Genomic DNA, 13,542 nt, shown 5'->3' on the forward strand with positions numbered 1-13,542 from the left:
TTTTATATTTGAAAATAGTCATTTTAGTCTTAAAATTTGACAAACTAAAATATTTTGTTGTCTCTTACTTTGAAAGACCAAAAAATAAATTCAGTGAAATTTACAAATTAAGATTAAGAACAAAATTAAGTCTTAAAATTATTATACTCCACAATTTATTTGGAAAACAGCTCTTTTGTAATAAATAGGAAAATGGGATACTAAATTCAAATAAAATCATTAAAAAAAATAACAATCTAGTATGAAGATGAATAATAATAATAATGAGTAAATTATATGTATAAAAAAATTAGAGACACTTAAAAGAAGTTACATGAAAAAAAAGAAAGACACTAACTTCTTTAGTGTGTGCAGTGTGGTAAAGAGGAGGGCCTTCTTCGCTCGCAAAACAAAATCACAATGGCGTCACCAGCGGCGGCAAGGTCGCCGGTATCCGCCGGCGCATCCCCGATGCAACGCCTCTCCACCTTCAAGAGTCCCTCCGCCGGCGCTGCGAGCGTCACCACCCCGACGTCCTCGGCCCTCGATTCTCTCGCCTTGGATCCCATCTTCTCCGCCTTCCTCTCCCCGTCCTTCTCCTCCACCTCCTTCTCCTCCGCCGCCCTCTCCTCTGGATCCCCGGCCTCCACCGCCGAGAAGCTCCACCACGCGATCCGCCTCCTCGAGAACCAGCTCCGCTCGGAGGTCCTCTCGCGGCACCACGATCTCCTCTCGCAGCTCTCCTCCCTCCACCACGCCGACCACGCTCTCTCCACTCTCCGATCCTCGCTCTCCTCGCTCCAGTCCTCCGTCCGCCGCCTCCGTTCCGAGCTCTCCGACCCGCACCGCGCCGTCACCGCCAAAACCACTCAGCTCTCCAACCTCCACCTTACCACAGAGCTCCTGCAGCATTCGATCCGCGCCCTCCGCCTCTCCAAGAAGCTTCGCGATCTCATGGCCGCTGACCCCGAAAAACTCGATCTCGCCAAGGCAGCGCAGCTGCACTACGAAATCTTAAGCCTGTGCGACGAGTACGACCTTGGTGGCATCGACGCCGTCGACGAAGAGATTGTTTGGGTTAGGGAGACCGGAGATTTGGTTCGGAGCGAGGCGATGAAGGTTCTGGAACGCGGAATGGAAGGGTTGAACCAGGCCGAGGTTGGAACAGGGTTGCAGGTTTTCTACAATCTCGGAGAATTGAAGGTCACTGTGGAGCAGGTGGTGAATAAGTACAAGGGTTTGGGTGCTAAGAGTGTGAGTGTGGCGTTGGATATGAAGGCTGTTACGGGTGGAAGTGGATACGGTCCCGGTGGGATTAGAAGTTCTGGAACGCCCCACATTGGAGGAGGAGCTAAGGCTAGAGAGGCTTTGTGGCACAGGTTGGGGAGTTGCATGGATCAGTTGCATTCTATTGCTGTTGCTGTGTGGCATTTGCAGAGGGTGCTCTCCAAGAAACGGGATCCATTTAGCCATGTTTTGTTGCTTGATGAGGTCATTCAGGTGAGGCTCACTGGTTATTGTTTTTGTAGTATCAGAAGGAAATTATGTTGTTGCTTGGATTCATATATGCCTATCTGTATCCATAACACTGACACTTGAAAGGATTGTTTGTCCCCAAAGTTTGATACGTAGATGATGGATACTATTTTGTGATAATGTTGGGGCTTCCTTGGTATAATCAATTTACCAATATAATATAGTTGTCTAACAAAAACCCTTGGCTTACACAATATGGTGAGCCAAATCTTGGTGTTGGAATTGTTGAAGCTTGGAACTTCTAGAAATTGTGAGCTCAAACAGATTGCTTTACGTTCAGTTTTTTACACATCTGATTTGATCAGTATTGTATTTGGAAACAATTATTGTGTGTGCTTCTCTGGCTAAAAGCAGCGGATTATGTTAGAAGTTTGAATCAAGTCAATAATTGTTAATTTCTGAAGAAACTGACATGGCAAGACCTCTGAATGTATTGCACTAATTTAAGCCAATAACTTTATACTTCATTCTTCTTGTTTTTCAATTAATAATTTGCTGTGAAATACAAATCGTTGCCAGTCTTCCAAATCTTTCCTGTTTTGTGGTCTTCTATTCTCCTGTGATGCTGTAAAGTCATGGTTAACAGATGCGAGGGGGTGACCATACTGTATTACTACTACCTATATAAGTGAAGAGGAGGAAGTAAATAGAGCAAGCTTGATTGCTTGTTGTTTTGCATTTCTGTACAATTATGTAAATATGCTTCCAGCTTTATGCAACATTATATTGTCCGAGACCTTCTATCTTCAAATGAACTGTATAGGATGCAAGATAGAGAAATGATAAAATAGCATGCATGCGCATTCTCTTCTGATGCATTAACCCACTAAATGGGTATGGATTGCATTGAATTGTATGAGATGAGATTTACTAGCAATAAGGTGATCAATATTTTAGATGCACAAAGAAGATGATTTGATTTTTTTGATGAGGTATTTTGTCTAAGGTTTGAAACTTTTTTCTATCTCATACCATGTGAAAATAAACAGATTTAATGGACTTCCTAGTTCCTGGGCTTCAGTCTTAATTATTTATTATACTTCACAGTATTCAGTCTTCATTGTTCACACTTCCTAATTTGTATTGGATATTTTTCTAATTTTCTAATGGTGCCTGCTGCTGCATAGGAAGGTGATCCCATGCTAACAGAACGAGTTTGGGAGGCCATTGCAAAGGCTTTTGCCAACCAAATGAAGTCTGCTTTCACTGCATCAAGTTTTGTTAAAGAGATTTTTACAATGGGATATCCAAAGCTTTATTCCATGATAGAGAATCTACTTGAAAGAATTTCACATGACACAGATGTCAAAGGAGTATTACCAGCTATCAATTCGTCTGGGAAAGAGCAGATAATTTCAGCCATTGAAATATTCCAGAATGCATTTTTGGCTCATTGCTTGGGTCGCCTTTCAGATCTAGTGAATTCTGTATTTCCAATGTCTAGCCGTGGTAGTGTACCCTCCAAGGAACAAATATCAAGGATTATAACACGCATTCAGGAAGAGATAGAAGCTGTTCAGGTGGATGCACGTTTAACTCTTCTTGTTTTGCGCGAAATTGGCAAGGTTTTAATTCTTCTTGCAGAACGGGCTGAATACCAGGTAAACATATGACATTATAGTATCAAAGGTGTTCTATGCTGTTCATTAGATTTTTAAGCACTACATTAATTGGCTAAGAAAAGAATTTGATGCTATCTAGCTCATGGGTTTTTAGGAAGGCTACCAAGTTAGCTGTAATATAACTTTTACATTTTTGGAATAAAGATATTTTTACAAGGAAAGAACGGGTAGACAGAAGAAGGAAAATCAGTTTGGCTGCATGCATCTATTATATTAATATTAATGAATTGTGACTGCATCCATATATTATATTCCTATTAATATTATTGAAAAACAATAGTTTGTTCTGTCATTTAGGAGTTTATGTGTTGTATTATTGGTCTTGTACTGTATCATATTCACTTTGTACTGTTGTGGTTATCAGCAACCATTCAAGTACTTAACTTACATGTATTAAATAATTAACAATTTGGCTAGACGTATGCAATATTTTACTGATATTACTACCTGAGAGTGTTATCACTGGTCATGATATGATGAAACATAATGACTGATGATAGGTAGTAAACTACCTAAAAGTGCTGATGCTGTATGTTTCCTCTGGAGCTTAAAGGCTCCCCTCCCCTTTCACTGTGCGAGTCTTGCAATATTTACAATTCCAAGAGAAGGGATGAAGCCTATAATATAATAAACATAATTAATTTAGTTAATCATTTTCATTGTTATGGCAGATCTCCACTGGTCCTGAATCACGTCAAGTAAGTGGTCCTGCAACACCAGCACAGCTCAAGAACTTTACATTGTGTCAGCATCTTCAAGATGTTCATACACGAATATCATCTATGCTTAAAGGAATGCCTAGTATTGCTGCAGATGTGTTGTCAGCTTCATTAGGTGCAATATATGGTGTTGCCTGTGATTCTGTAACATCTTTATTCCAGGCAATGCTGGATCGTCTTGAGTCTTGCATATTGCAAATACATGATCATAACTTTGGAGTGCATGGAATGGATGCTGCTATGGACAACAATGCATCACCTTATATGGAGGAGCTCCAGAAGTGCATTCTTCACTTTCGCAGTGAGTTTCTATCAAGGTTGTTGCCTTCCAGAAATTCCGTAGGTCCTGGGACAGAAAACATATCCACCAGGCTTGTCCAGAGTATGGCTTCACGGGTTCTAGTATTCTTCATCCGACATGCTTCCCTTGTCAGACCACTTTCAGAATCAGGCAAGTTGAGGATGGCAAGGGATATGGCTGAATTGGAGTTAGCTGTGGGCCAAAATTTGTTCCCTGTTGAGCAACTTGGTGCACCATATCGAGCACTTAGAGCATTTCGTCCACTTATTTTCTTGGAAACATCCCATCTTGCATCATCTCCTCTTCTTCAAGATCTGCCACCTAATGTCATACTTCATCACCTGTATACCCGTGCTCCTGAAGAATTGCAGTCACCACTGCAAAGAAACAAACTAACACCATTGCAGTATTCGTTGTGGCTAGATTCTCAATGGGAGGATCAAATCTGGAAGGGCATCAAAGCAACACTTGATGATTATGCTACAAATGTGAGGAGCAGAGGGGATAAGGAGTTTAGCCCTGTTTATCCTCTCATGCTTCAATTGGGCTCCTCCTTGATTGAAAAGGATCAGACTTCCTCAAAGTCTTGATCCAGTAAATAATTTGTAGTCTAGCAAATTCAACCACATCAGCGACTTCCCATATTTGCTTCTTGAGTTGTTGAAAAAGGGTTTTGTTGCGGAAACACGATCAAGAGGCTGCTAGTTCTGCTAGCAAGCATGAGATACAAGCGTGTGTATTTTTTTTTCCCTTTCCTTTTTTCATTTCTATTCTTCTTCCCTCTTTCTTTCTTTTTATAAAATGGAATTACTGTTGTTGGTTAATCTCCATTTTCCTGATTAATTGTTGTTATATTCAATGTAGAGAAATATAGATTCTTGATGGAAGACAGAAACAAGTGCTGTAGTATACTCGTCGTGATTAATATGTGATAGATTATTTTATCATTCTTTATCTAGGTTTGCAAATCTCTCCACATATGGTGTAAACTATATGTTAAAGTATATGCTATTGTTTTTAATATAAACTAGAAGATCCTATCGAAGTATCGGTAACGTATGCTATGTTTTATAATAGTGAAGGCTAATTAAAGGGATGTAAAGCTTTTTTCAACCATATCCAATTAAATGGATTGGAGTTAAAATCCAAAAATATAGATTTGGATTTGAAATAAATCCATTTAAATGAATTTGGATAATTATAGATTGGATATGGCAATTTGGATTTTTTTCTACCCTTAATTATATTATAGGAAAGAAACGACATTTTTATTAAGAGTGATATCAATTCAATCACATGCCATTCACCTTACAACAGAAAGAGGATTTCTTTAATTATTATTAGGAATTCTCTTCTCACGATGGTAAAATAAATTAATTGAAGCCCGGTTCTTTCGTAAAAGAGTAAGCTGTGAAAGGCACAGAAATCGATATTGTTCCTAAACAGGCCCAGTTGAGCAAATGTCCAGGTGTGCGCCTATACTCCTACTTCTGTTCAAAAGCTTTTTTGAAACGGCATATAAAGACTTGAAAGCAAATAAAATCAAGTATGGTGGAACTAAGATCTTTTAAAGTAATCTACAAAATCCATTATCAACTTGGCTTTCCTTGTGCTACGTGCGAAGGACCTACATCCATATTCTCTACTGTGTCATTACTCTTGCGAGCATACAGTTGAGAAATCCAATTGCTCACTCCAAAGCCAGTATCCTTCAAGAAAGATAATTGAGGTATCCAACTCTTCAAATCAGTACCTGATATCTTGTCATTGTCATCCTGAGTTTCGCAGACAAATCCTACCTCTTCTCTAGTATTTCTATGACTCATGTCTGGTACAATAGAAGGCAGATTGAATAGATGAGATACTTGAGAAGGTGTCGATGAGTATAATGATCTAAGTTGCCTGCTTACATAGTCACTGCTGTTACTATACATATGAGGAACCCATTTGCCCACTGCAAAACCAGCATCCTTCAAGCTAGATAACTGAGGTATCCAACTCTTCAATTCTACTTCTGAACTCTTGTCCCTATCATTGCTAATGCTCCCTTGAGTTTCACTACTCGAAGGAAGCATAGATTTAAGAATATTCCATTTCCAGATAAATTCTTGCCTTTCTCCAATTTTACTGAGATTCACAGCAAGTGTAACAAAAGGTGGATTTAATAACTGTGTTGCTTCCCAATGAGTACTACTGGTGTATAAATGCCTAAACTTTCCGCGTATGTGTTCCCTATCATGGATAGTTTGCAGAAGTTCGGCATCACTTGGCCACCATTGTTCTAGGCCATGAGCTGCAAGAAATTCATGTTTTTCTTTGGAATCAACAAACCACTTTGCTCTAAGTTGCCGAGTTGTAGGATCCTTATTCTCCTCCATCATCTTTTCTCTTGTGCCATCATTCTTGTTGTAAACATTCAGATAAGAAACACATTTCACCACCCAAAAGCTAGCATCCTTCAAGCGAGAAAACTGCGGTATCCAACCCTTCAAACCTACACCAAAAGTATTGTCTCCATCATTGCTGACTTGGGTTTTTCCACTAGAAAGGGGCACAGATTTTAGTATATTCCAGACGTAATCAGTCGTTTCTCTAATGTTAATGTGAGTCGTGGCAAATGAAACAAAATGTGGATAAAGTAAAAGTATTAGTAGTGAAGGTGTAGCAATGTTCAAAGACGTAAGTTGCTTGCTCATGAGTTTGCAATTATGGATATCCTGCTCAAGTTCTGCATCACTTGACAACCATTGTTTCAGGCTATGCGCCTCAAGAAATTCCTGGTTTTTCTTCGAGACAACAAACAACTTCGCTACATTTTCTCCATCTGCAGGAACCATATTTTCATTGTCTGTGATCTCTCTGGTTCCATCAGTATAAAAGTAAAGACAACTGATATAGTCATTGCTGTTAATATACAAATGAGGAACCCTATTTCCAACACCAAAACCAGCATCCATCATACTTGATAACCGACGCTTAAATCGCTTCACACTTATACCATAAGTCTTGTGCCCATCATTGCTACCTTGAAGTTCATTACCTGATGCAAACATAGATTTAAGTCCATTCCAGACATATTCTGCCTTCTCTCCAATATATCCAATATTCATGGCTAGTGAAACAGAAGGTGGATTAAATAGATGTGCCTCCACATTAATCCCTTCTTTTGCTAGTTCCTTTCCCACCTGAAGACCAAATCCAGCCCCCAAGGAATGCCCTGCAATGCAAACATTCCTGCTTCCATGTTTATCAGAAACTGATAGCAGTGCCTCCAAAGTTTCTTTAAACCTGAAAGAGCCCTTCAAGCTTTCCCAAGCAGCAAAACGGATGTCATCTTCAATATCTCTTCGCCTGGTATGGCTTCTGAGTAATGTTCCTCTGAGTGCCAAAACAGCTTTAGGTGCACCATTTGGTCTAATTGGTATAAAGTCGGCCAATGCTGCAGATCTATCCCATTCAAATATTGCACCAAAAATAGATCCATCTCTTTTATCAATCAATTTGTGGGTGAGCTTGTACTTCAAGGGCATCCACCAACTTGGAGCAAGAGCATTTTCCTGTGTTCTGTTCTCCTGCCTATCAAGTTCAAGCATGTAAACTGCCTTTACAAGCCGAGCCATGGCCACACGTTTATAATCTGCATCCTTCCTGCACAGGACAAAATAATTATTAGCAACGTCCACGTACATAATATCTGTCTCTGTCCCTCAAAAATAAATCCTCTTTTTTTGTCTCTCATTTATGAACATTTGCTAAAAGATAAGGAGGACCAGGTGAAATACCTTTTATAAATGAGGGACCAGTATTAGATTTTATGTTTTAGAGACTAATATAAAACGTTCTCTTTTTTGGAGTAAATTCATATCACCTATTAGAAAACATGAGAACCCATTTGGAAAAGTTTGAAACTTTATACCCGTGTTGCAACCCATTGTGCTGACATCCTCAAAATGAATAAAAAAAAAAACCTTGGGACTTACAAAACAAGAAATGGCACATGCTTTTACTACCAAGGAGCAACAAAGTGTTGTCAAGGATTATAAAATGCATGAGTGAAAGACAAAACTAATCTGAGAACTGACCAGCAAGAATTGATAAGGTCTCTCCAAGTGAGGCTTCTGAAGTTGGGAGGGCCATCTGGGTTGCTATCAAGCTGACTTTCAGGTGGAAGCACCATCACAGTGTGCCAATGAGTCCAAATTGCTGTGTACAAGATGGTTCAGAGTGAAATCATATCAGTGTACTGCAACTTTATCTGTTTTTTCTATTCTTACGCGCTTTGCACTATTGCATGTATAGGGTAAAAGCTGATAAAAAAAAATATACGGTAAAAAGTCTACATTCATTTTTATATACGTTTTTTTTAAAAAGTACTTATATTTTTACAGTAAAATTATACACTTGACACCGTTATTTTAGCCTACTTTTTCTCTTTTTCTTAATAATTATAAAATTTTATTTATTTTAATAATTATATTTTCTTGAAAGCTTATTCTCAGAGTAGTTATGTGATTCTCAAAACTTCAAAACAAAATATTTTAACATTCCACTTTTGATACAAAGAACTAACTGATAAATATTTTAATAATAATATATTGTATTCAAATAATAATAAATAAATAAAACTTCAAAATAAAATAATAATATATAGTTATTAAAGGGTTATATGAATTAGTAGAAATTTCAAGATATGATTATCTACAATTTTTAAACGTTGTCTATTAGACTGACTTAACGGAAGCTTCTTTTCATTTTCCAATAAAGTTAGGATGGGACTTGGAAGCACTGCTTTGAATACCAGTATTTTCTTATTTGTCTCCATTTTCCAACTAGTTAATCCATATATAAAGTTTATTCTTGCGTTTTTTTATCCTTAATTTCAGTATTGAGATTAACTTAATTAAACACTTTTATTACTATTAATTTCTATTTTACCAATTATAGTCTATATCTTTTATTATTTAATTAATTTATATAAAAGATATAAGTATATTTTTAAAATTTATTATGAGTTTCGTAACTTTTATTTTCACTCTTAATCATAAGAAAAATAAATAAATTTTAGGTATATTGAGAAAAAAAATAATTGTATTAAATTTTATTAATCTCTTGACATTTTATTTGAAATAGGGAACATAAAATATAAAATCATGTATATGTCATATATGTCGTCTGATGTCAATGTCTAAAAAAATAAAACCAATCTTAAAGTTGATGAAAAAGTTAAGAGTTTTAAAATGGAACGACACATGTGAAGTAACATTTTCAACTGTCAAAATTGTTATATAATTCTCACTCGTCTTTCGAAAACATATCTTGGATGCAAACTCCTTGTCTACTTCTTAATATATAAAGTGGTTAGTGTCCCATTGATATAAAAGATCATCAAGCAAAAATTTATTTACTTCGTTAGCCAAGAGCATGAGGTCAGATACCAACTCCTCGAGAAGGTGGTCTTGGTGCTTGTCCACGACTAGGAGACTTTGGTCATACTTTCAAAGTCACTAGATCACATTCAAGTCTGATTGTCCTATATGCAAAGTCCTCTGAACACTGAAGTCGGTAGGATGAATGATCGCATTGTTGGTTCACTTGTCAGAATTTAACATTAAGTATGAACCAAGGGGGACCTATAAAATCACAATGTTTAGCAGACTTCGTGTCCGAGATATAAGGAGGACAACATGAGGAAGGAATGTGGGTACTATTTATATGTGGATGAATCATCCAATCAAAAAAAGATTGGCTCAGGAATAGTTTTGGAGGGATCCAGGGATCCCAGGATAAAATAGTCCATATGATTTGAATTCAAGACATCGAACAACCAAGACGAGTACTAGATGCTCATAATATGACAACTATTGGAAATTGGAAAAGGACATGGTAACACAACATATGAAGTGTCGAAGTGATTCACAACTCATAGTCGAACACATCAACAAACAATTCTATGTCAAAGATCCCCTTTTTGCTAAGATATTATCATCGAGTATCCCACACTCATCCATCGGGGAATCATCATATAATCTCACTTACAGATAAACGTTATGCTACTACCAGTTGAGGTCGGAGAACCTACCATTCACTACGACCTCACTAATCTTCAGCTTAACAATAAATGACTAAGGACTGAGTTAGACCTCGTGGAAAAAAAACATGATAGGGGAAAAATATGGGAGGAAGTTTGTAAACAAAGAACAACTCAACGTTACAACGAAAAAGCCAAGCCTAGATCATTCAAGGAAGGAGTATTGGTGTGGGAATGAGAAATAAGGCATGCAAAGACTCTAATGACGAAAAATGTGCACCAAACTCAAAGGGTCCTTTCTGAGTAAAAGAATATCTACATAATGGAGCTTATCGATTAAACAATTCGATGGAAGATACATCTCAAAAACATGGAACGCAAGTCATTTAAAATTGTATTGCTGTAAAAATATGTAATCAAGGTGTACTCTTTCCTATGGATGATTTTGTTCGAGGAGGTTTAAATGATGCGCCAACAATAATAAAGATTTGGTCTTAAAAAAACAAGTTCTTTTCTCATAACACATTACTCTTTAAAGCACTAGCACTTCTTAGCCAAGAAAGCTTTCACATAGGTGAATCCTTGCTGAGAATATAAAGTCAAAACTTCTTTGTCAAGAAAACTTTCATACAAATGAATCCCTATCAAGAACTAAAACAACCTACCAAATAAAACTTGATAGTTAAGGAAGCTTTCACGAAAGTGAATCCCTACCAAGAAGTCACCAATGACTAATTAATGCATGTCACCAACATCCAGAGTCTGCAATATTATTCTATCCAACAAGACCTCCCCGTAAGCGATAAATAAAATAATAATAAGAATAAATACATATTGATTATATGTTGAGATGATTCTAGATGAGACAACTATATACTAACACCTCGGTGGAAAAGCCTCCATAAAGATAGATATATAATCAAGAAGGTCACGAATGTTAACCCTACCTAACAAACTGAATGCAAAAATTAAAACTATATTTACAAGCATTTTCCAAAGAAATAAATGATTAAATGAAACAAAAATTCAAATATACATTCTCCAAATAAGAAAAGCTAAAAAGTTCTTATGATTCATTAAAGTTCGAAAAAGAATCTAAACACTAACTACTCATTTACAAAATAAAAAGTTAAAATAAAGGTGTAAGCCACAAAATTAATACGAACACAAAATAACAAAAACAAACCAATGTTATTATAAGTTAACCATGCCCTCCACTCAACCCAGGAGTTGCTGGCGAGTCCAAGTTCTCCGCCTCGTATGAAATCTCTTCAACAGGAATAAGTTCCTCATTGTAGAAATCTTTGTTGACATCAATTTGTTTTTTCATAAAGAGGGATCTTGTAAAAATAGGCCACCTGATGAAGAGCCTTATTAAAGTTGAGCTCATGTTGATATATTCTTGTGCGTCGCATAGATTCTTCTCTAACTTCTCTGAACAACCACCAATACTTAGAAAAAATTTTATGCATCAAGATTTAACCCACTTGCAATCATTTCTCACGTGAAGGTCGTTCCCAACCTGCTCCTCAGGAGATTCACTAAAACTAATGGAGCCCTCACCAACCAAGCTAATTAATTCCACACGCCCCAAAAATGTCTACCTATTCGAATCCTCATACTCATCCGACGAAGAAGAAGTGTCATAAGAGAAAGAAGACATTATTTACCTCAATGAAAAACGCTCAAATATCTCAAACAAAAATATAGTGAATGACAGTGATGTAAATAACCACAAAGTCCATGATTTATAAACATAAGGAGACACAGAGCAAATGAACCCTCACGACCTCCCAACTATCATATTGTTTCCCCTCTAACGACTATGATTTAACGACCTTTCACATCCTTGACATGCCCAATACCAATGCCTTCAGCATATTCTAGACTCTTCAAAGGATTTTTCCTCCTCGAGCCTGGGAGACAGTACACCACCCAAAGTCGATAGGGTTTTGATAAGGAAAACAAATATTTCTTCTCAAAAGTCTCTTCATAAACTCATTCGAGTTTCGGGGTAATCTACTATATAATGTTGAGATAACATTGATAGGCTGAGATATATCTCGACAACAATATTGGGACGACGATTCCCCAATAATAAGGACGCACAACATACTCCCGACACACTTAAATGTTATGCATCTCTTCAAATAATTAAATTTGATTAGCAATGATATTACACTTAAACATTCCTGAAACTGCAATTAAGGAGTATTTTGATTTTATTTTTTTTAAATCCATACAAGTATAAATCCGTAAAAATTAGTATGAATAAATAAATATCCTAAATAAAAAAAGGTTTATTCTAATTTAAATACCAATTCCTATATCTAAAAAGAACATTGACTTCAATGTCAGAATGTGAAGACGATATCAAGCGATTGAGACCAACATCGAAGCCAAAACTGAAACTTAGGAAAGTGAAGACCGAGGAATGTTTACGTGAAGTCATTACCCGAACCGACCTTGTAAGAATATTGATAAGTGCCTAATTTCAGTAATATTTCATATTAAAATATAGGTACTTAAGAGTATTAATTACTAAATTAAAAATAAAATAATCCCTAATTTATGAATTTATACATTTATACATCTTTTATGATCTTTATTTGAATAAGAGCATTTTATTCCCAAATTTGGTGTTAATTTCAGGTTTCTAGAGAAGAATGGATATGGTTGAGCTAAAGAGAATAGGATAAGCTAAAAAGAGAAAGCTGGAAGGACCGAAACAGACAAAAAAAGCAAAAAAAGTCCAACTCAGCAGCGGAGTATCTCACTCAAGCGAGCTAAAGTTTTCATAAATCAATGCCTTTCTCGCTCGAGCAAAAATTCCTCACTCAAGCGAGAATGCATCAGACAAATTGGACTCTTTTTATGTTTTATCAAGAAGCCCATCAACGCGACGCAAGAAGTCACCTAACCCTAGCAAAATAGGTTAAATAGGGGGCTAGAGGCACAACCCTAGTATGACAGATTGAGAGGAAAACACAATTGAGTGATTTGTAACCAATTGGGAGAATAAAAGGTACTAGAAGTATGCGTGACTAATTTTACCCTTTGTGATTGAGAGTAATCTGTTTTAACTCTTATGTATTGAGGTGATATTTAAATATGATATAATATTTTGTTCTTGATTGATTATTGGTATTGTTGTTTTGCTTCTAAAAAGTTGTGACATGTTTGCTTAAATATGACTGAGAGGTATTTTTAGGGTTCTGACCTAAACAACAATACTTAACATATTTGAATGCTAGAAATAGACTTGAAATGTTAATTTCTATTAATGTCTGAGCGAGACTCTAAGTTGTTTTTATAAGTACGCGAGAGATCGATATTTATGAAATATTCTTAATAATT

At 36.6% G+C, this 13,542-nt stretch overlaps 2 protein-coding genes across 2 annotated transcripts; one reads left to right on the plus strand and one right to left on the minus strand.

The window, feature by feature from the left end:
* Positions 1–269: 269 nt before the first annotated feature.
* LOC137823574 (conserved oligomeric Golgi complex subunit 5) lies at positions 270–5,111 on the plus strand. Its single transcript, XM_068628762.1, has 3 exons — positions 270–1,479; positions 2,643–3,116; positions 3,809–5,111. The coding sequence occupies exons 1-3, from the start codon at positions 400–402 to the stop codon at positions 4,745–4,747; spliced, it is 2,493 nt and encodes an 830-aa protein (XP_068484863.1). The 5' UTR covers positions 270–399; the 3' UTR covers positions 4,748–5,111.
* A 478-nt stretch (positions 5,112–5,589) lies between these two features.
* LOC137826336 (uncharacterized) lies at positions 5,590–8,383 on the minus strand. The gene is made up of 2 exons (XM_068632268.1): positions 8,240–8,383; positions 5,590–7,805 (listed from the first exon to the last, which is right to left on the minus strand). Exons 1-2 carry the CDS (start codon positions 8,332–8,334, stop codon positions 5,750–5,752), a joined length of 2,151 nt encoding a protein of 716 aa, XP_068488369.1. The 5' UTR covers positions 8,335–8,383; the 3' UTR covers positions 5,590–5,749.
* Positions 8,384–13,542: the final 5,159 nt, after the last annotated feature.

Source organism: Phaseolus vulgaris, chromosome 8 (genome assembly GCF_000499845.2).
Source record: "Phaseolus vulgaris cultivar G19833 chromosome 8, P. vulgaris v2.0, whole genome shotgun sequence".
In the NCBI taxonomy this organism is placed as follows: domain Eukaryota; kingdom Viridiplantae; phylum Streptophyta; class Magnoliopsida; order Fabales; family Fabaceae; genus Phaseolus; species Phaseolus vulgaris.

Excerpts from the sequence above, each read along its gene's own strand:
- LOC137823574 (XM_068628762.1), top strand. The coding sequence starts at position 400 with ATGGCGTCACCAGCGGCGGCAAGGTCGCCGGTATCCGCCGGCGCATCC. Across the intron at positions 1,480-2,642 it reads TGCTTGATGAGGTCATTCAG|GAAGGTGATCCCATGCTAAC; the intron begins GTGAGGCTCACT and ends GCTGCTGCATAG. Across the intron at positions 3,117-3,808 it reads CAGAACGGGCTGAATACCAG|ATCTCCACTGGTCCTGAATC; the intron begins GTAAACATATGA and ends TTGTTATGGCAG.
- LOC137826336 (XM_068632268.1), bottom strand. The coding sequence starts at position 8,334 with ATGGTGCTTCCACCTGAAAGTCAGCTTGATAGCAACCCAGATGGCCCT. Across the intron at positions 7,806-8,239 it reads GACCTTATCAATTCTTGCTG|GAAGGATGCAGATTATAAAC; the intron begins GTCAGTTCTCAG and ends TGTCCTGTGCAG.